This window comes from Mustela nigripes, chromosome 4 (assembly GCF_022355385.1).
Source record: "Mustela nigripes isolate SB6536 chromosome 4, MUSNIG.SB6536, whole genome shotgun sequence".
Lineage (NCBI taxonomy): Eukaryota > Metazoa > Chordata > Mammalia > Carnivora > Mustelidae > Mustela > Mustela nigripes.
The window spans coordinates 50544424-50565596 of NC_081560.1; the positions used below are offsets into that span (position 1 = coordinate 50544424).

General features: G+C 41.8%; 1 protein-coding gene across 5 annotated transcripts in view; it reads left to right on the forward strand.

The window, feature by feature from the left end:
- OSBPL3 (oxysterol binding protein like 3) overlaps nt 1-21173 on the forward strand; it is a 176261-nt gene that overhangs the window by 132654 nt on the left and 22434 nt on the right. For all 5 annotated transcript variants that reach the window (XM_059396712.1, XM_059396713.1, XM_059396714.1 and 2 more), the window contains 4 exons: nt 3591-3725; nt 4644-4737; nt 9149-9399; nt 12371-12508. In XM_059396712.1, the coding sequence (XP_059252695.1) occupies nt 3591-3725; nt 4644-4737; nt 9149-9399; nt 12371-12508 (618 nt within the window). The remainder of the gene's footprint in view (nt 1-3590; nt 3726-4643; nt 4738-9148; nt 9400-12370; nt 12509-21173) is intronic.

Here is a 21173-nt window from a genome sequence, read left to right on the forward strand (position 1 = left end):
TTATTCAATCAATTTTGTTGGCACAGCTCAAAAGCAATTTGGAAAGCAGTTTAAATCCTTCCGCTGCACACTAAAATGAATTGCTAGTGAATTAGAGTTAAATATAAAAACTGAAATTGAAAGATTGATTTAAAGATTTATCAAATGGCTAGAGCGAGGAGGACTTCCTAAACTCGGAAACAATAGAAAAACTAAAAAAGAAAGGTTGACTCAATCTGATGGGACTTTTTAGGGAAAAAAATGGTGTGTGTGAAAATATAAGGAGACAAATAATACACAAGGAAAAATATTTTCAGTGAAAATGACAGACTCAGATATTGTGAATTAGGTGATAATGTCTTTAATATGTAAGTAATAGGTAATCACAAGCAACTGAAGACCTTAACAAATGAATGGAAAAAGGGACACAATTTACCAGAAAACCCAAACACAGGTTTAAAGAAAAAAAAAAAAAACTTTGGACTTTGTGATACTTAAAATTTCACAAGAAAGTGCAAAGAAATGCAAAGTTCCCAAGTACCCTGACCTAATCTCCCCCAATGTTAACATCTCTACAGTGAGATTTTTTAAAAGAAAAAACTGTTGACCTAATTCTTAACAAAGAAATGCAAATTAGAACAATTAGATAACAAGAATTTTTCTAAATTATATTATTACTTTATGCCCTTAGAGATTTTAGAGAAAACAGATGTTCTCTTATTTGTTAATGTAATTAGGTAATATTTATATTATTATAAACGTTTTTAATAATTCTACTTCTGGGAACTGATTCTTTTTTTTTTTTTTAAGATTTTATTTATTTGACAGGCAGATCACAAGTAGGCAGAGAGGCAGGCAGAGAGAGGAGGAAGCAGACTCCTGCTGAGGCGTGGGGGTCTTTATCCCAGGATTCTGGGATCATGACCTGAACCGAAGGCAGAGGCTTTAACCCACCTAGCCACCCAGGTGCTCCCTGAGAACTGATTCTAAAAAATAATGATAATGTCTCACTATTTACAAAAGACATTTGCAAACATGTTCACCATCTTTACAAATTTGAAAACACGCTTAATTTCCAGTACATAAAAGGGTCACTCTGTAACACCCATTTATAATAAAGTATTATCTATCAACTAAAGTTAATGTCTCAAAAAACTAACAACCTGGAAAAAAGTTTATACTGTTAAATGAATATAGCAGATTATATAAAGACTATATATAGTGTGATCCCAGTATTTCAAACTTAAATCTATGTATCCATATATAACATTTACACATATGCATACATACACACACAAATATTTTAATATTAAAAAATATACCAACAGGCTAACAGGGGCCACATCTGGTTGATGAAGCTTTAAATAATACGTATTTTATTTACATTTTTCTGTACTTTCTATTTTGAAGATGAACTACTTTTATCCTTAGGATAAATGTTTATTTTTTAAAAAATTATTGTGGTACAGTGTTAGGAGAAAGTTTTTAATATATATATTATATATATATATATATGCACACACACATACATATAGACCATTATTTTAAAACAAAGCAAGACCACATGTATAAAAAGGATGGGAGAGAAATGTATCAAAATGCTTATAGTGGTTTTAGTGTGATAGGATTATGAGTGTCCCTCTCCTTCCCTTTTCTCTGTTTATCTTTTTTTCAATGTAAAAAATATAAACCACAATTCAGGCCTCCTAAACTTTTAGGGAGATTGTTGAACTGAACTGTCCAAGTTGATATTTACAAGCATGGTCCCATATCTGTAGGGTAGTGTGCTGGGGCATGGGGCTGCTGTAGTCCCACTGAGTTTTCAGTGGGTATTAACAGGAAGTATCTGGAGGGGTGGAATGCCAGAAGGGGCTAGGGCAAGGTGTATTATTTTCCCTGTTGATCAGCCCATCCTGATCCACCAGTCTAGAAGGAGGGTGATAGAGAGTAATGAATTAATGAATAGCATAAGTAAATAAATCATTAGAGTCTTATATGGCAGTGGCACATCAAGACAGGAAGATTCTGTTGTTTCGGTGAGCACTGAAGGAGCTCAGTTATTCCCTATGGCGTCTCCTCTTTGGAGGAGATGTGACTTTCCCTTGAAAGTTGTTTGTCGATCCTTAAGTGATCTCTGTCAGGGCAGAGAAGAAGCTTGCTTTTCACAGGCTATATAGATAGTAAAATAGGTAAGACCTTTGAATGACCAGGTATCCTATTTAGAAAGAATCCATGAGGAGGGGATAGCCCTTTAAATGTGTTCCTGAAGCAAACATTCCACACAGGGACCACTTTGAAAATCTGCTGTGGCCTCCTGTTATCGTATCCCCATCTTGGATATAATTTGTTTTTGAAACTGATGAGTATAGCCTGAACTCATGAAAAAACTTCTGGAAAAGACATAATCCGCTTTTACTTTTGTTCCCCAGATTATTCTGGGACTCATTTATCAGATGCACAATGATGCAGAAGCAGTTCCTTTATCTGCCCTGTAAGAAACGTAAGCTGGAGGGAAGTTCAGGGCAAAAGTCTTCTCCTCGGATTTGAAGGAATCGAGTCATCGTGTCCTGAGTCTGTTCTCATTCCTCAAGGTCCAATCAGGTGTCACCTCTTCTGTAAAGCCCTCCCTAAGCCAAAGCCTGAAACAGAATCTATCAATCTCACCTTCCTCTTCTCCTCTGTAGTACTTTCTATTCCACAGTCTTGGTCTCCTGTGTTGGGGGTGTTCTCTGTGCCACTCTTTCAGGCCAGAAACCTTGTCTTATTCATCTTTCTACCTCCCCAAAGCCAGCATAGAGCAGTTGTTCAATTTGTTGAGTTGTATTGGATTTGCAGTTGCAAACTGACTAGAAAGCTCATTCCCAAACAAAGTAGTTCGGTCCTTCCCAGAGGGAAGGTTTAGACCCAGCCAAGTCGGGAAGGGAGGGCCATGCAAGGTGAGAAAATCACGATATGCCTCGGTGTTGTTTGTTGGTGTTGTTTGTCAAGAGGCTTACAAAGCGGATTGGGAGTTTCCTTCCCTCTCAGAGTCATTGTGTTAGAGAGAGACTGACAAAGAGTATTTATCTCATTCAGCCATGAATAATGAATGATCTGCCACCAGGGGCACTTCTGGGGCAAAACACGGTATTTATCAAGGGATGCCACAAAAGCAGCATGTTGGCCTCTGGGAGAGCGTGGTGGCAGAAGAAAGCACGTTGCCAGGAATCAGCCATGCAAGGACATACACTGAGTACAATTCTGAAGAAATTTTAGAATGAAAAGAAACATCCTGCAGTGGTAGAGAATAAGAGGATATGATTCAGAGAGTGTTGGAATTTTCCCCCTCTTAAATGGAATGAAGACTGACCTGGACAGTCAATGCTTTGGCGTTGAGATTTGTTGCATGTACCTAACCAATGATAGTGCCTATGAAGTGAGGGGCCCTTCGTTTCTCATTTTGTTTTGTGTGAGGCTTGCTTCTTCTCAACTTGGGAGCTGACCTCTGCTTTGAGCTGCTTGTTTGCATGCACCTGTGACCTTGTGTCTTGTGCAATGAAATCAGTTGTTTATTTTGCTTCTCTTGAGACTGTTTCTAATTATATGCAATTTTGTGTTTGTGTTTTAAATAGGAAAACTCCAGAGATGACAGCCGAGCTCTGGTCCATCAGCTTTCCAACGAGAGTAGACTCTCCATCACTGACTCCCTTTCCGAGTTTTTTGATGCACAGGAAGTTCTGTTATCTCCCAGCTCTTCAGAAAATGAGGTTTGAGCCCTGTTTTTAGTTAGGTGCCTCAAAATCTCTTTTGTTGCTTTACTTGTTCAGTAAATACCTGGCTTTAGAAATACTTAACTCAATGGCCTCTTTCTACCATTACATTCTGAGAATCTTCCTGTAACTCCTACCCCAAAAAACACAAAAAGATACAAGACCTTAGGGAGGAGGTTGCAAAAGTAGAAGGTGTTGGGTACTACCTCATTTCTGTTACTTGATTTGTTCTATCTCTTTTCAATTACTTGTTCATCATTTTAACTATTAGCTGTTTGATAATGTAATTTATTTCTACTGCAGGACCCGAAATTAGCATCTTGGGTTTTTTTTAATCAGTGAATTTATCAATATTAATTTATAACATGCCATTATTATATTATAATTCTTATAATATGGCTATTATAATAATTCATTTATAACATATAATAATATTGTCTTAAATTGATGCATAAAAATCTTACTTTCCTGAACAAGCAAGTATCATAGTTTGCATTATTTTGTGAAAATGCAAATTGATAATTTTACCCCTTTAGTATAGAAGTACTAATCTTATTTAATTTTCATAGAAGATTCTTTTCTTTCACAAATGGTTCAAAGACAATTTAGAACTCATTCCATGCAAACACATGTGTAAATGCAGTGTGAATTAATAAGAATTTCTGTAATACTATAGTCTCAAGTTAACTTATGCTTTATTTGGGATAACTGGTCAAGAAAGTATAAACATTTTAATAACAGGTGTTTATTATGAACACCTTCTAGGCAGATTGGTGTATGGGTCTCTATGAAAACAACCCAAAATTATTTCTGGAGATTTATAATGTGGGCTTCAAGATGTTTGATAATTTGGAGTAAAGGTGTGATGATAATCTGGTTTGTTTCTTATTCTAATGTATGTTTCTTTTCCCATAGATTTCTGAAGATGACTCCTATGTCAGTGACATAAGTGATAACCTTTCCTTAGACAATCTCAGTAATGACCTAGATAATGAGAGACAGACCTTGGGTAAGATGTAAATTATTTGATGTCTGAAAGCTTGGGTCTTCACAGAATACTAACAAGCATATACAGAGTATCTGCTGCAGGCACTGAACTGTAACACATTCTGTATAAGAAAAGATATGCTCCCTTCCCTTGAGGTTTATGTAGTCTAGGCAGGAGACAGCACTCATGTGTGAAAACTATATTCATTCAGGTTAATTTGTCAGCTCATAAAAATGTCTATTTTTTAAAGTGAATGTATACCAATGATCATATAAATATCAAAAATTAGTCCAACAGATACCCCTGATATGGTTACATTTTCTCTCAGCAAACATATTAATATATAGCTTTTTGCCTTTAGGTGCCTAGTGGTTTTCATGATTTAGGAATTCTGTAGGGATCATGTAACAAAAAGGTCGGGTCTAATAAATAAATAAATACTTATTTATTTATTTTTAAGATTTTATTTATTTAATTGAGAGAGAGAGCAAGCATGAGCAGGGTGAAGGGCAGAAGGAAAAGCAGACTACCCACTGAGCAGGAAGCCCATGGGGCTTGATCCTAGGACTCCAGGATCATGACCTAAGCTGAAGGTAGGCACTTAACTGGCTGAGCCACCCAGGCTCCCCTCTAAGTGGTAATTTAGCCTCAGATTCTTCAAGGTAACATATTTAAAAGTAACTGCTACCTCCTAGAGGGGAGGATGGGGCTGTCAAGGTATCCTGAGATATTCCTTTATTACTGCTTGATCCCAAGAGCAAAGTGATGCCCAAGAAATATTACTTTTTACCATGGGATACCCAGAGTGTCTCCCCAAACAGTCCCGATGTAGGAGCTGAAGAAGCAGACTAACATCTGTTTAGGAAGGTGTCAGCCCTCTGGACAGTTCTCTGCATGGATCCTGTACCATCAGATGTGTGTTGGGGTCTTGAGGTTTGTCTGTATCACATAATGGCACCACCTCTTTTCATATCTATCCAGAGGAGAGGGACCATGTCAGTGCTTTTTCTGTGTTGGTGCTTCCCAGGTTAGTTAGTATGTGTGAATTACAATGATGATGAGTTGCCCTCTGAAGGCCAAAGAGCCTACTCTCTGGGGACCATGAAAAAGGCAGGTAATTTTACTATTTTCTAGCAGAACATCCTTATAGCATCAGACCTGCTAGAAGTTTGATGCTTATTATACTCTATCTTGTTTGAAATGTTCCCGGAGAGATAAACCCTTTGGTGGAAAAGTCTGAGAACCAGTGGCTCAAAGGAGAAAGCCAATAATATGGGAGCTATTTGTTTTTCTAGAAAAACAAAGAGGTGAATTGAAAGAAGATGAAGAAACATCACATTCCCTTGACATACAGCTCACACACTAAAATGGCCCTCTCGCCATGCAAGAGGACGACAGACAAACGCTGAAGCCCTCATTCTCTTTGAGGCCTTGGGGAGGGACCAAGGGGAGTGCAAGGCTAGAAGGTTGAGGGGGTATAGTGGAAATGGAAGACTTGTCCCAGAACATAGGACTACAACTGTGCTGAGCTGACATCAGCCAGGAGAAGCATTGAAGCTAGGGCCAGTTCACTCCATCCTGTTCCACAGCCATTTTGCTGGAATGCTGACCAACACATTGCCTTGGCTTTAACAAACACTGGGCCAAAACCAGCTTTCTTCTTCAGCAGTATTTAGAAGTAAAAATAGGTGTCTTCCAGTTTAACTGTCTCCACTGAAGATTAGACTTCTAAACCTCAGTACTCTACTGAAAAGACTGGATGTAGAAATAACATGTGCATCATATGACACACTTTTGCCTACAAAAGGAAATAGGGATTGAATCCAGTTCTTGATAATTTAAGACAGGAGAATTTTTCTGAGTCCATAAGAAAGGCTAGATATTTAGAGTGCTTCCTGTTGATTTTTTCCCTCCCCAAATCAGGAGGCAAATATTAGGATTCCCTGTCACTATGATGGGTGTTGTGGGAGGTTCCGGGCTTAGGAATATGGATTCATGACCAAATTCTCTTGGTTAACCTCAGCTCTCCCATTCACTGGTACTGTATTCTAGGGCAAATTACTTAAGAGATGATATATGTAAAGTATATGTAAAAACATGTAAGGTAATATATGTAAAATTCTTGAAGACCTGCTGCTCCAGAGTAAAAACTAGATAGATACTAGTTATTTGTAGATAATAGTCATCATGTAGTGTTGTTTCAAAATCTAGGTTAGTGTAATCAGAGAAAATATTTTGAGATGATGTGGAAAAACTGTTCTTAAAAATTACTTTGATTTACTTGGGTAAAAATTACTTTGATTTACTTGGGTAAATCAGATTTTTGCTTATGTCAAGCAATTAAATTCAACAATTAATTGGATGCTTAGGTTACTGTGAAACTGCTAAGTATGGTCCCAGTTTCATACTTTTCTGTTTATCAAAGCAGCCTCTTTATTCAGAGCTATTGGCTTTACAATGAGTAAATGTTAAATATTTATTTTTAGTAGATAAATATATGCAGATAAAATGCCCCTTCCGCCTATGTTGGTGAGATTTTGTTTAAAAATAGGCTCAGTTGGGATGGGAAAAGAATGTCAGAGCCTGAGCCAATGCAAGTGTCACAAAGGAAAAGACTGGTAGATGCAAGTGTTTGTTTCATCAATGAACCACATGGTCTAAATTTAAAGATAAATGCCAAACAGTGATTTGATTGTAAAACAAATATAAAAAGAAAGAAATATATCCTGGTTAGAAATAGGAAGCAGACAGTTCAGGAAGGAAGTATTTATGAAAGCATTCCAAATCACCCTAGGAATTTTTTAAATGAATGTTGAAACAAGGAAATAATACTGTCCAAATTTCAAAAATTTGCCCAAAATTGAAAACAAATGATAATAATCCCAGAAAGGTCTCAAGAGATGGACACACATGTGCTGCTGGTAAATAGGAAATTGCTACAGCGTTTTTGAGGAGCCATCTGATCCTATGAATCAAATGTCTAAAAATGTTTATAGTCTTTGACATAGTAATTGCATGTCTACATATCTGAAGCAAATACTCAGAGATATAATCAAATCTTAAGAATATAAATAGTCACTAGTGGATTTATTTAATTTAATTAATTTATTTATTTATTTGCCTCATAGCAAAACATTGAAACAAATCTATAAGCCCAATAATAGAGGAATGATTTAGTAGATTATGGCATATTCATAGCATGAATTTCTTTTACAGTCATTACAAATGATATTTTAGAAAAATGCTAAATAACATGGAAAAATAATTAAGGGAATAAGCAGAACATAAAACTAGCTGTGCTATATGAGCTCTGTGGTTGGAGAAAATACTACATGAAAATATTCCAAAATATAAACAGCTACTATTCGTAGGTAGTGGGATTAATGGAAGACTTTTATTTTCATTACCATTTTTTCTATAATAAATAATCGTTGTTATCAGAATTTGAAGAGATATTTAAAGGCTTTAGAGTTTTTAATCAGGGATGCCTGGGTGGCTCCATTGGTTAAGCGACTGCCTTTGGCTCAGGTCATGATCCCAGGGTCCTAGGATGGACACAGCATTGGCTCCCTGCTTCTCCTTTTTCCACTCCCCTGGCTTGTGCTGTCTATCTCTCTCTCTCTCTCTCTCTCTCTTTTTCAAATAAATAAATAAAATCATAAAATCTTAAAAAAAAAAAAAGATTATCTTTAAAAAAGCAGAGTTTGTAGTGCTTTCTAAAAATTAGAAGAGTCGGGGAACCTGGGTGGCTCAGTGGGTTAAAGCCTCTGCCTTCCACTCAGGTCATGATCCCAGGGTCCTGGGATCAAGCTCCTCATCCGGCTTGTTGGTCATCAGGGAGCCTGCTTCCCTTCCTCCCTCTCTGCCTGCTTCTCTGCCTACTTGTGATCTCTGTCTGTCAAATAAATAAATAAAATCTTAAAAAAAAAAAGTTTAAAAAATTGGAAGAGTTTAGGAACATCTGGATCATTCAGTTGGTTAGGCATCTGACTCTTGATTTCTGTTCAGGTGTTGATCTCTGGGTCAGGAATTCAAGCCCCCTGTCGGGCTCCACTCTGGGCATGGAGACTACTTAAAAAAAAAAAAAAAAAAAAAAACCTGAGAAGTTTAAAAGTATAGATAGTAACTGCTAGGAGCATAGAAATCCAGTTTCCAGTTTTACCCTAAGTATATTTAAGCTTTGTGGCACTGGCTTCTGAGTAAGGGACTTGAAGACCTCCCTGTGAGTAAAGTCTGTGGGGCTTAGCACACGTCATATTCGGTGCTTAATCGAGCTCTGCGTCCATTCTTTTCATTGTCTGGCTTTCAGTCCTAGATATCTGAGATTAACAGTAGAATCGACTACTTGCTGGGTCAGGTTTTTATTTCTGTGTTTTTTTAAGTAATATAATAAAAAGTCCTCTACAAACTATGGGGCCGAATTCCCTTTCAGGGCCTGTGCTTGAAAGCGGCGGCGAAGCCAAGTCCAAACGAAGAACGTGCTTGCCGGCACCGTGCCCCAGCGCCAGTGCCGTCAGCCTGTGGAACATCCTGCGGAACAACATCGGGAAAGACCTGTCCAAAGTGGCCATGCCAGTGGAGCTGAACGAGCCCCTGAACACGCTGCAGCGGCTGTGCGAGGAGCTCGAGTACAGCGAGCTCCTGGACAAGGCCGCCCAGATCCCCAATGCCTTGGAAAGGATGGTGAGGACTTAACCTTCCCGCTGGGTGGTCCTGTCGTCCCCCCCAGCCTGGCCGCCCCCAGGCCCTTCCCACGGCCCAGCAGAGCTAAGCCGGGCTGAGCCAGAGCTCTGGGCGCGCCTCTGCGCATCGTTTGGATTCTTCTGCCGATGGGTTCCTGGCTCACCAGCCTCTAGTTCCCCTGTGCCTAGTGGTTTGCAGTCATGTGTCAGGAGTTGGCATTTGGTGGGGAGTTTCTCTGTGTCAGTGCCTCTGGGTAGTTCAGCTCTGAGGTGTCACGCTTCCTTTTTCTCCAGAGCCTTCCAAGGGATTGTCCCGATATGCCTGACTGGAAACCATATTTTGAAGGCTGTCTGCATGTTTATTTTTTACTATCCTGGGTGGACAGAATTTAATTTCTCAAGCTGTTTTTCCTGTCCAGGGTATATTTCCCTTGAGAATGCTTTGTTTATTCTTGGAATGGTCCCACAATCAACTAGATTTTTGAAAATAACATTCGTAGTGGAGGCTTTTACATAAGATGATTGTTCCAACCCTACTCTGATGCTATAGAGTAAGTTAAAAAAAGAAAAGGAAAGGGAAAAAAAAGTCTCATCCTGGAAAAATTCACCTTCTGTTCTTTACTCGGTATTACTTCTGATCAAGTGATGGGCTGGTCAGTGAAGGGTTCCCCAGGTGTTTCTCATCTTTCCCCTGTCTTGTGGGGTGGAGAGAATGGACCCTGGTGGTCGGGTGACGGCCAAATCAGCTCTCTCCGTGACTAGCTGACTTTGTTCTTTGACACTGAGTGTCCCTTCCTCTCTCGGCTCCCTCGTATGTTACCTGCTTCACGGTAAGGTCATTGTTGGTATGGGTGGCTGGACCTCAGTGTCTTCCCCTGCATGCAGTCTCTGTGCTGGGCATTTGCTCGTGGGCTAAATTGGAGTCGGCACACCTCCCTGGGCTTCGTAGACCTGACCCCAAGTCGTCCTCTCACTGATGGAGGACACCATTCTTTTCTAAATTCTAAGTGTTTCCTAGTTTTGACCCTTACTGAAACTTCTTTACATTAGTGATTTGAAGATGAAGGGACATGGATGCCCCTTCATCTTCTGTGGGTGAAGAGAGCTATGGACAAGAGATGCATCCCAGGGGGTGCCTGGGTGGCTCAGTGGGTTAAAGCCTCTGCCTTCGGCTCAGGTCATGATCCCAGGGTCCTGGGATCGAGCCCCGCATCGGGCTCTCTGCTCAGCAGGGAGCCTGCTTCCTCCTCTCTCTCTCTCTGCCTGCCTCTCTGCCTACTTGTGATCTCTGTCTGTCAAATAAATAAATAAAATCTTTAAAAAAAAAAAAGAGATGCATCCCACAGTTCCACAGTCTCCAGGGACTTCTCCGTCAAAGAGACTTTTTGATAACTAATGATAATAAGACTAAGAAAAAAGCTGCTGTGTGTTTTTTATCTTCTTTATTATTCTTTCCTAGAGACTTTCTGCTGAACAAAGGGAGGCAGATGGCTTCTAAAGCAAGTGTGGAAAGTCAACATTTGTGGACAGCTCTTTTCTTAAAAGACTGACTTTAAAGATTAAAATATTCTTCATGGTGTTTCATTCTTATAGAAATTTAGAGACTCTTAAGAGTATCAGCTGATTGATTGGTGGACTTGACCTTGAGAAGGACTTTGAGGGAAGGCTTTGCATTCCAATACAATGCCCCTGGAAGGGAAAGGACAGGAAGGCGTTGCACAAGAACCATAGCTGTGGGTTTTCACTGCTCTGCAGGTCTGCTCCTGCCCCTGCATGGGATCCCTCTCAGGTCACCAGCCTAAGAGGGGGTTGCTTCCATGTGCCTGCTCCCTCACTCCCTTCTCCCCCCAGCATTAGGAATGGCACCAGATTCTGTTACATTTTAAAATGTGCCGGTGATTCAGGCTTTATTCAACATTCCATATAGACAGTGTGGGCTTACTGTTTAACAGATAACCAACATGTGGGGAGTCAAAGAGAGGCACAGATCCCCAGATTTCCAGAACAAAGACAGAATTGAGCAAACTGAATTGATTTTTATAAGCCTCCAGATGCTCTACGATATTCTGTAGTGTGAGTGGAAAAGTGGGTCCTATATGCAAAAGGCTTAAGAAAAGTAGTGTGACTAGTGAACATTTATGAAAGGCGCTCAGCTTTCTCCCCCAGTATAAGAAACCTCCTGAAATGTGCTGGGGAGGGGAGGCCTTGAGATTGTTACTCACTGGTAGAAAGGGGAAGTTGCTATCACAACCTAGGTTCGATGTTCTGTACTTGCCCCTCCCCAAAAAAGACTAGAAAAATAATGTGTCTTTTTGGTGGCCTGAAAGAAGAACTGATAAAAATGCTGAGAGTGTCACAGAGAGTGCTTATTTCATGTTTATCTATAGCCTGTCCTTCCTTTGCCTTTTGATTTTTCATTTTTCCTCCCAGAAAAGCCAGATTCTCTCAAAGGCACTGTGTCCTGTCCCGTGGTTTGTTACAGAAAACTCAGGAAATTGCTATCACAGATTTTCTTTTGTCAAAATGAGTTTGTAGGTTTCCACGGTATCTAGTTAGGAATGGTCGCTTTTCCTGAATTCTGAGGGGAGTTTGGCTCCTTTAATATATTTTTCTCTCTCCTTCCTGAGAATTAGGATTATTACCAGGTTAGAGCTACTGGACTTGGCTGAACAGCTCAAGAACAGGGGAACTCACTTGATAAATATCATCCTCTTAAAAGCCTCTACCAACTGACATTAGGACAGATGGGCCATTTGCAAATGTTTGCTTTGTTTGTCTTTGGGCCAAAATGAACTTTATTTAAACCTGCCACTTTAAACCAAAGTTGGTTTGGTTGTTTCTAAACCAGAGATAAATTGTTGGCTTTTGAAAATAAACCATCAAGGGAGAAATTTGTTTTGTTTATATCTTTGTTTGTTTTAAAAAAAATGTTTGTTTGTTAAATAATAACGTTCTTTCCTCCCTCTCCTCAGGTGTACGTGGCCGCCTTCGCTGTCTCGGCATATGCGTCTAGCTACTTCCGAGCTGGGAGCAAGCCCTTTAATCCTGTTCTCGGAGAAACGTATGAGTGTATCCGTGAGGACAAAGGCTTCCAGTTTTTTTCAGAGCAGGTGGCTATCTACCCTTTTTGTTTGTTGTGTACCCCTTTATATCAGCTTGCACTGAAGGAGTCACTCACGCCTTCCATTACATGTGCTTTTGAAATATTTATTGTCTGCCTTTCACAGGCTTTAAAGCTACCGAGATAATTACAGTGCATTTACACATAAAGAGAAAGAACGATTTCCCTTCCACTGAAACCTGACCACCCCCGTGAGCAGGAAGACACTTGCGAGGCAGAGCCCGCCTTTGACAGCAGGCATCAACAGTGCCCTCTGTGGAAAGCCATAGGGAGACAGATTTTCAAAGGGTGAAGCATTTGCCCAAACTGATCTAAAGGTTTAAAGTGTGCACCCTTACTCATTGACCTTGTCCTTCTGGGGTATGAACGTCACTATGGAAATGGGTAGCACCAAAAAAAGACATCATTCTTGATTTTAAGAGGAATCATTCATTCATGTATTTATTCATTCAATCAATAACTATTTCTTGAGCGTGTAAAGCCTACCTAGCATTGTTCCAGGTGCAGGGAGACGGCAGTGGGATGGGGGCTGGGGGCCGGCAATGCCTGTTTTCATCTGGCGGGTGGACATACTTTATACTGATGTAGCCTGCATTCCTGGAAGTTCATTGAGACTTAACCACGTAAGCATTAGCAGATAACAATATTCGAGAAGAAAGAGCAGGGTCTCTGGGGTCAGCCTAGGTTCAAATCTCAACTCTGACTCTCACCAGGTTTGTAACCCTGGGGAAGTCGCTTAACCTCTCTGTGCCTCAGTTTCCTCTTTAAAGCGGAAATAATGACAGTGGTTATAGACCTCAGATGGCTTTGCGATGATTAAATGAGATACTCTCGACCACGGGCTCGGCGTGGTGTTGTATGTGGAGGATGAAGTGTGATAGGAGTGTTTGTGGTCGTGATTGATACATGACACCATGGTTTGGAATAGTGGGATACTGGAACATCCTGAGTGTCTGTCAGTAAGGAATTGTTTAGCTGAAATAGGATGTCCTAATACTGAAAATAAAAAAGACTCCTCTCACCTCTAGTTAAGACAACAACCCAACATGTCCACCCTCCACATATCCCTAAATGTCAGCCTGGGAGCATTAAACACATTTGCTCAGTACATTTCTCTCCTGCCAGTTCTTGGAAAACTGAGGGAAAATGGGTGGGATGCTAGCATGTTGTTTTCCTTCCTGTTACCTTGCTGCCCCCTTTGTCAATGGATTTGCATCCCGCAGGTAGAAGTGGAAAGGCCTGTAGCTGAGGGACTTAGGAGGCTGGTGCTGGTCTTCATTGTCGAGGACAAGCAGTGTTCTCTAAGACTCAAAGGCAAAGGAATATACCACAATCCCAAAGCACATTTTTAGTAGGTTTCCAGTTAGAAGCTAAAACAAATTAAATACGAATATCGAGGAAGTGAGAGTTAAATCAGTAGTTAAAAGGAAAAGATAATTCAATTCAAATTCAACTGGGTTATTTAAATACCAAAGCTAAAATGGAATGGGAATAAATGAAAATATGATTTGGTTACCATGGCATTATATGCACTCATGTGAGGAAATAACAGCCCGAAATAGCCCAGAATACAGCAGACAGTCAGGACAGGATGAATGGTGTAAGGAAAGAGTAGTAACGTGGGCTTCGCGTGAAGCTGAGCTTCCATCCCGGGAGCCCCCGGCGGGGCAGGGCCAAAATCAGGATCTGCTTGCGCACCTCCAATGGTGGCACGGAGTGAGAAAACAGAGCTGCTGGACATGCGTGCACAAAAACAGAAAGAGCATTACATAACTCAGTCTTTGGTTCCGTGAAATGGATCCCCAGGAAATAAGCAAGAAAGAGATCTGGTCATTGTTAGCAGTATAGGGTGTGTGGGTGTAATGGAGACCTGTTTTCCTACCCTAACCCCAGCACTTCTTCTGTGTGTGGCTTCAGATAAGCTACTTAAACTTTCTGAGCCTCAACAGCGTCTTTCTCTCTAAAACAGGAATGATAAGGCTGAACTCAGAGGCTGCCGTATGGCTCAGGTGAAGGGCTACACTGAGGTATAAAATACTCCCACTGAAGACAGTGAACGTTCTGCTCTTGGCTGTTGCTTTCATCTTGAGGGCAACTTTTTGAAAGTGCTTTTTACTGTGCCATGTTAAAAATAGTAAGTGAGGTGTATAATTCGAGGGGTTTGAAGCAGGCAGACTGTCCCTGGCGAGTCTCTAACAGAAAGTCAGCCATGTGGGCTCACCAGTCCCCATCATGCTGGGAGCCTAATCATCTGCCTGGAATTTAAGTCTTAGGGCCTCAGAGAGCTGGTTCTTTGAGGATACCCAGGAATGGAAGCATCTCTCAAGGACAGAGTCGCCTTAGCTAAGCCTTTAAGAAACCGATCTATAAACTAGAACGCCCTTCTGTGCGTTTGCTCTAAAGAGTAGGCCTGACCTGGGGACCCGCAGGTTTTGTTCACAAGACCAGGCATCCCTCTCCCCATACACAGATGACTTGGGAAACCAGAATTTCATCACTGGGTGAGCATAGAATGAAAAGGAGAGGCAGCTGTTGAATTTGAGGTGCTCAGCTGCCCACGGCCCCAGGAGTGGTAGGGGTTTGGGGCAGGGCTGTCCATTTCGTGGCCCCCGGGAGACACATCAGCTCAGCCTCCTGCGCTCCCTCTTCCAGCCTCATTTATGCTGACCTGCTGACTCACTGCGCGCGAAGACCATCTATGTCTAATTTCTTAGACTTAAGACACACTGAAGAGCACGCTGGGCTGCCTGGTGGGTTGCATGTTGGTACCTGCCGGTGCGGCTCTTCCTGCTCCTGGCCCAGGAGATCTTCTGCCTTGAGGGAGACAGCACATGGCTCCCAGCACACATTACATGCCCACATTACACATCGGCTTTCAGAGCTCGGGGCCTGCTTTGCCTTCTGGTACCTTCTACAGCGAGTCGCGTGTACTGAATGACTAGTAAGCTGGGTAGGACTCCCAAACTAGTACTTTTCGGTGGGATTTTACTCTAACAAAGATGCTGACAGAACTCACTTACCCCAGTGAAAAGAAACTAGGGTAACTCGGCTCTTCTCTGGAGTTTTCGAGATTTGAAAAGCTATATCTATCCTTTACTCCAAGCCTTTGGACGGTGTTGTTCTGTGGTTTGGGTGGGGATGTGGTTGTTCGAAGTGGTCAGTGGCTGAAGACACTGAAATAATTGCTTCTTCACAGAGTTTGGCTCCACACCAGCTTGCTCTTCTGTGTCGCCTCTCACCCCAAAGACCCAAAAATGCCCCATCAAAATGACTCATGCGGTCAGAAACCAGAGGAAGCACGTGGCTGCTCAAATTTTCCTCAAAACAATGAACAGTTAGGTTCAGAGTCCTTTGTGCTTTTCACACTCGCACAGACTCATTTGATTTTCAAAATACCCGCTGTGTGGCAGGTGAGGTGAGGATGAGTCAAAGGCAGGGAACCCGAGGCCTGGAGCATTCGCCTCTCCCGGTGCCCACTGTTTCCCTGCAGTGGCCTCCCTCCCTCACCTGCCTCGGGGTCTCTCGTAGGTGTAGTTACTGTGCTCCGAGCTGCGGGGGTCATTGGCTTCTGGTGACAAAAAAGCGCTCCGTATGCTGATCAGACTCTGGAACTTGGCCTGCCCTTCTCACTTAGACCAAACGCAGGTAGGACTTTGTGCCCAGCTCCCATTGTGCTCTGGGGCGTGGCCTTTGTGAATAAGCAACGTTCGAGAGTAAATCATAAACATTCCTGTCCTGCCTTCCACCCTCCGGCTGTAACACCTTCTCCGGGGAGGACTTTGATGTGCCGAGAACTGTGAGTCAGCCTTGGCCGTCTAAATAAGCTCGGAAAAGGGGGAATTCAGACAGGAATTCCCTTCAGTAGACTCATTAGCTGGGGTCTTGTTTCCACAGCCAGTTTCTCACCCAACAGCCAACAGCCAACTTCCTTTTTCTCCTCAGGGATCAAGTGTCCTACCGACAGGTTCTTCCTGACTTGTTCTCCTGCCACCTGGCAGACAGCTAAGCAGCTGGCTTGGAGCATCATCAGAGATGGGATTCAAATGAGACTGGTTCAGTAAACTGCTTTCTGTTAGCGTTGCTTCTGTTTGTAGACCTTTGGGAAAGGTCTGGTATCTAAAGGCTGTGCAGTTAAGCTATTCTAAAAGATCGTTCCTGATGATCTGGAACTTCAGTTCTCGGATGACTGTTGGGGCCATTATAACCATTTGGTCTGGATCCCCTGGATCCCCTCCCCTAGCCACGTGCTGTTTAGAGTTTAGGACTGAAAAGTTAAATGAAGTTCTTGGCAGTCACTAACCCATAAAAGACTCAAATGAAGTCTTTTTTCCCCTTTGCTCCCTGGCCTCAGCCCTCCTTGCTTTTCTGTTACTCATCGCGGGAACTATGAACAGACATTCTTGGACGGACTTATAAATACCATGCTTATCACTTCTCTCCCTGCGCGCTCATTCACAATAAAATAGCTCTGTTATCTATTAGCAGGCAGAGTTTGTCACTACTGATTAAAGTGGCATCTTATTTAAAGAGGTTTTCAGAAGGGAGATTCAGGATGTTCAAAGAGAACTAACAGTAGATCAAATCCAAGGCTGCTAAACCAGCCTTCTGGTTTAAACCTCCACTCTGGGTCAAGTTATCATTTAATGTGTGTTTTTTTTTTTTTTTTTTTTTTTTAAAGATTTTATTTATTTATTTGACAGAGAGAGATCACAAGTAGGCAGAGAGGCAGGCAGAGAAAGAGAGAGAGAGAGAGGAGGAAACAGGCTCCCCGCTGAGCAGAGAGCCCGATACGGGACTCGATCCCAGGACCCTGAGATCATGACCTGAGCCGAAGGCAGCGGCTTAACCCACTGAGCCACCCAGGCGCCCCTAATGTGTGTTTTGTTTCTGCTTTTGAAAAGAAGCCATAGGCTTGTCAAACAACGTGATGCACGCTGAACATGCAGGAAGGGAAAATAATTGGCAACTGCCTTCTCCCCAAAAAATCAGGCCAGCAACCTTGGCATCATCCTTAATAGCATTTTCTTAGAATCCATATCCTGTTGATCAGCAAATCTTGGGGTCTTCCTTCAGAAGCCTTCCTTCCACAGCCAGCCATTTTCACTGGCTCCCCCACTGGTGTTGGCCTCCAAGCCCAAGCCAGGGTAATCAATGACTAGGATCATTGCAGTAGACTCATTAGCTGGTCTCTTTTTCCACAGCCAGTTTCTCACCCAACAGCCAGCTCCTGCTTCAAAACAGGAGCAACACTTGCTCAACACCCTCCAATGATTTCCCCTGTCACTTGGAATAAAATCCAAAGTCCTGGCCGTGGCCCCACAAAGCCCTCTCCCCTCCTCCCCAAGATATTAGTCCCGGAGAGGATACCTCTCCCACCTCTGCTCATTCAGTGTCAGCCGCACTGGCTTTCTGCCTCTCTTAAAACATACAGAGTGTTGGCTAGCCCTGAGCAGTGCTCATGTCCTCTGCCTCTGATGCGCTTCTCCCGGTTTTCCACACGGTGCACTTCCTTATTTCTCCTAGCCCCAGACGATTCTGTGGTACAGAGTCCTGCCCCTACCGCCCTGTCTGGAATAGCGCTCCCACTTACCTTCCTCCCTACTGACAAATTTCTTTATCTATGTTATCTATTTCTTTATTTCCTTATCTATCTCGCCCACTTATGCACCAGAATGTTTTCTATCCCCAGGGATTAGGACAGCGAGGGACACATCAGAGGCAGGCACCTGAACGCGCAGGCACCTGCCTGATTTCTCACCTGGCATTCGTCCTCCCTTCTACAAGCTGTCCTTCAAGGCTGGAGGCGAGCCAGGCACTAGGTAGACTCTATAGTTAGGTCTTTGGGCAGCTGCCGAAGTGATGTATTTAAGGGAGACTTTTCTAAATCTGAAAAAGATATACTCACAAATACGCAAATATTAAAATACACTCTTTCCCCATCTGGTTCTCCCCATACCACTCACCTCTTATATAAAGTACATTTAAAACATAAATTAAACATGTCAGGTCAGGGTAAGAAAGTCTTGAGAGATACAAATAAATGACAGGAATTCTCAACTAGTCAGGGAACTTGCTGACTTTGGGCTTGTAGAAAGAAAGCTACATAAAAATTCCTGAACAGTAAGGACCATATATACTAAATTCCCGAATGTTTGGGGATCTTTACCAGTTAGAGGTTGCTCTGATTTGGGATGGAGAGGAGGAAGCAGAGAGGGATGCTAGAAACCCGTCTAAACTGGATTTACCCTGTAAGCTGACAGACGCTGTCTCCTTCAGGGCCGGGTCAGTTCAGGCTCAAAATCAAATAACTTTCTGAGTTACATCTGGGTTAAGATGTAACGGAAGAGAAACTCAACCAAATCCAACACGAAGGTTATATTGTGCTCGTCATTCTCTGTTCCAGTAGATTTTAGAAAGATTTCTAGTTTTTAAACAGGGTACATCAAGAACAAAAACAACCCCCCCCCAACCATCTTTATTTTCACCAATATAAGAAATCCTTCTGGAAACATAAGCAAGTGACTAAACAGGCTCGAACCACTGAATCTACAAGTTAATACATGATCTGTTATGGCAGAATAACCAAGGATTTTCCCCCAAAGAAAGATTTTAATTTTCCAAATATAAAAGAGTCTACAAGGATCATACGTGAACAAAAATCTCTTATTCCAGGTTTTATGGTAAAGATGAATAACACACTGGCAGCTGAAGAAAGCTGAAACTCTTACTAATAAATAGATCCAAATTAAGAATTTCTACAACATTTCTTTAGAAAACAAAAATTAAATGATGAGCCTTGAATTACCCCCTTTCAATGGGCCTTCAAGTTAGTCAAAGCCTTAGTATAATCTTCTCCCAAATGGCTGACATCCACTGGTGCTGGGATTTGAAGAGACACTGAGAATTAGATTTAGAGCATTTTGAAGTCAGAGGGACCCTCAGACCTCATTTTACCAAGACATAAATGAGACTCAGAGAAATTGGAAGTTCAGACTCAGAAGATTCTTTGTCTAAATATCCATGCGATGGGATCTTAACAGTGTGTGGAGGCTTTGGGGAGGACCAGAGCCCAGCTTTGAAAGGGGCCATAGAGAGACAGCTGGGACAGAAAGGAAAAATCCTCTGGATTCGAAATCAGAGGACCTTGGTTTAAAGCCACCCCCAATTAACCACGTAGCATTGGAGAGGTTCTTTGTTTCCTAATGTATAAAATAAGACCAATGAAGACATGAGGTCAAGGTCACCATGATGACTAAATGGAAATACTACTCATGAAAAATGGCTAAATTTTAGTCCCTGCCCACTTCATACCAGCACAAGATCCTGTAATTTTATGTGTCATCTTTACATTTGCAAAACCAGTGGTATGAGCCTTGTTTTATAGATGAGGTAGCTCAGGCCCAGAGACTTAAAAACTTGCTCAAGCCCCTTCAGCCATTAGACGACGTTGCCGAGTTAAGACCTGCATCTCTGGGGCTCCAGAAGCCCTCCCTCGTTCCCTGATGCTAGTGTGGCACACAGCACATGCTCCAGAAATGTTTCATGAATAAATACCTGTTGTGAGAAAATATATCCATGAAAAAATCAAACTTCACTTCAATTTTCCTGGGAAGCTTTGTAAACTTCTTAAAAGCAATGTGCACCAAATAAATCACTCCCAAAGGCCCTTTTAAGCCAGAAAAAAAAAAAAAAAAGCAAAATCATTGATATTTGACCATTGAGATTTATTCGTTCAGAAAACAGATTTTGAACCCACATAAAGGTCTTCTGCTAAGCACTGATTCATGTGTCTGACACAATAATTTTAAAAGGTCAAAGTTGAATTTTTATGGGTGTGTATAGATTTTATGATATGATAGGGCTTCTTTTATAGTTCATGTGGATAGTATATTTATCCCAGTTTTATGGGATTTAAAATTATTACAGAAGAGATTTATAGTTTGTATATACTGTACTTTGCTTTGATGTTTGATTTTTGTAGCCAGATTTGGCCACACCTATGAAATGCCACATGCTTAATCAAGATTGCAAACCCTGCATTTTTTACCACATTGTTTATGTGGGAATGACTATGATCTACTTTTAATTATCTACTTTAAAATATACCTGCGTTCTGGGGGAAGGGGAACGTTCCGTAGCTCCTCACCTGCTGCACTGCGGAGTAGGTGGGGGGAGCGGAGGAAGAAATAGGGTGCAGGTTGTCTTCCGTGACTTAGTTTTCTATGATCCCAAGGTGTAGTAGTTAACTCCACTATTTTCACTGAGAGCTGTTGGGGGAAGAAGGGGGAACAGGAATGCCTCATTTTGTGACATTAAATATCTCCAAGGAGTTCAATGACAAAAAGACAATGAAGGCCAGAAGAAGACTTAGGCTTCTAAACCCTGCTAAAAGTGAATATTGCCCTAAAAAATCCCATAGGGGGTACCTGGGTGGCTCAGTTGTTAAGCACCTGCTTTTGGCTCAGGTCATGATCCTGGGGTCCTGGATCCCCACACTGGGGCTCAGGCCTGTTGCTCCCTCACCTTCTGCCTGCCGTTCTGCCTTCTCGCACTCTCTCTCAATCTCTCTGTTGGGGGGAGAAAAAGGTTTTAAAAAAGAAAGAAAATCCCATAGGCACAGAGAGGGGCTACATTCTTTTTTTTTTTTTTTAAAG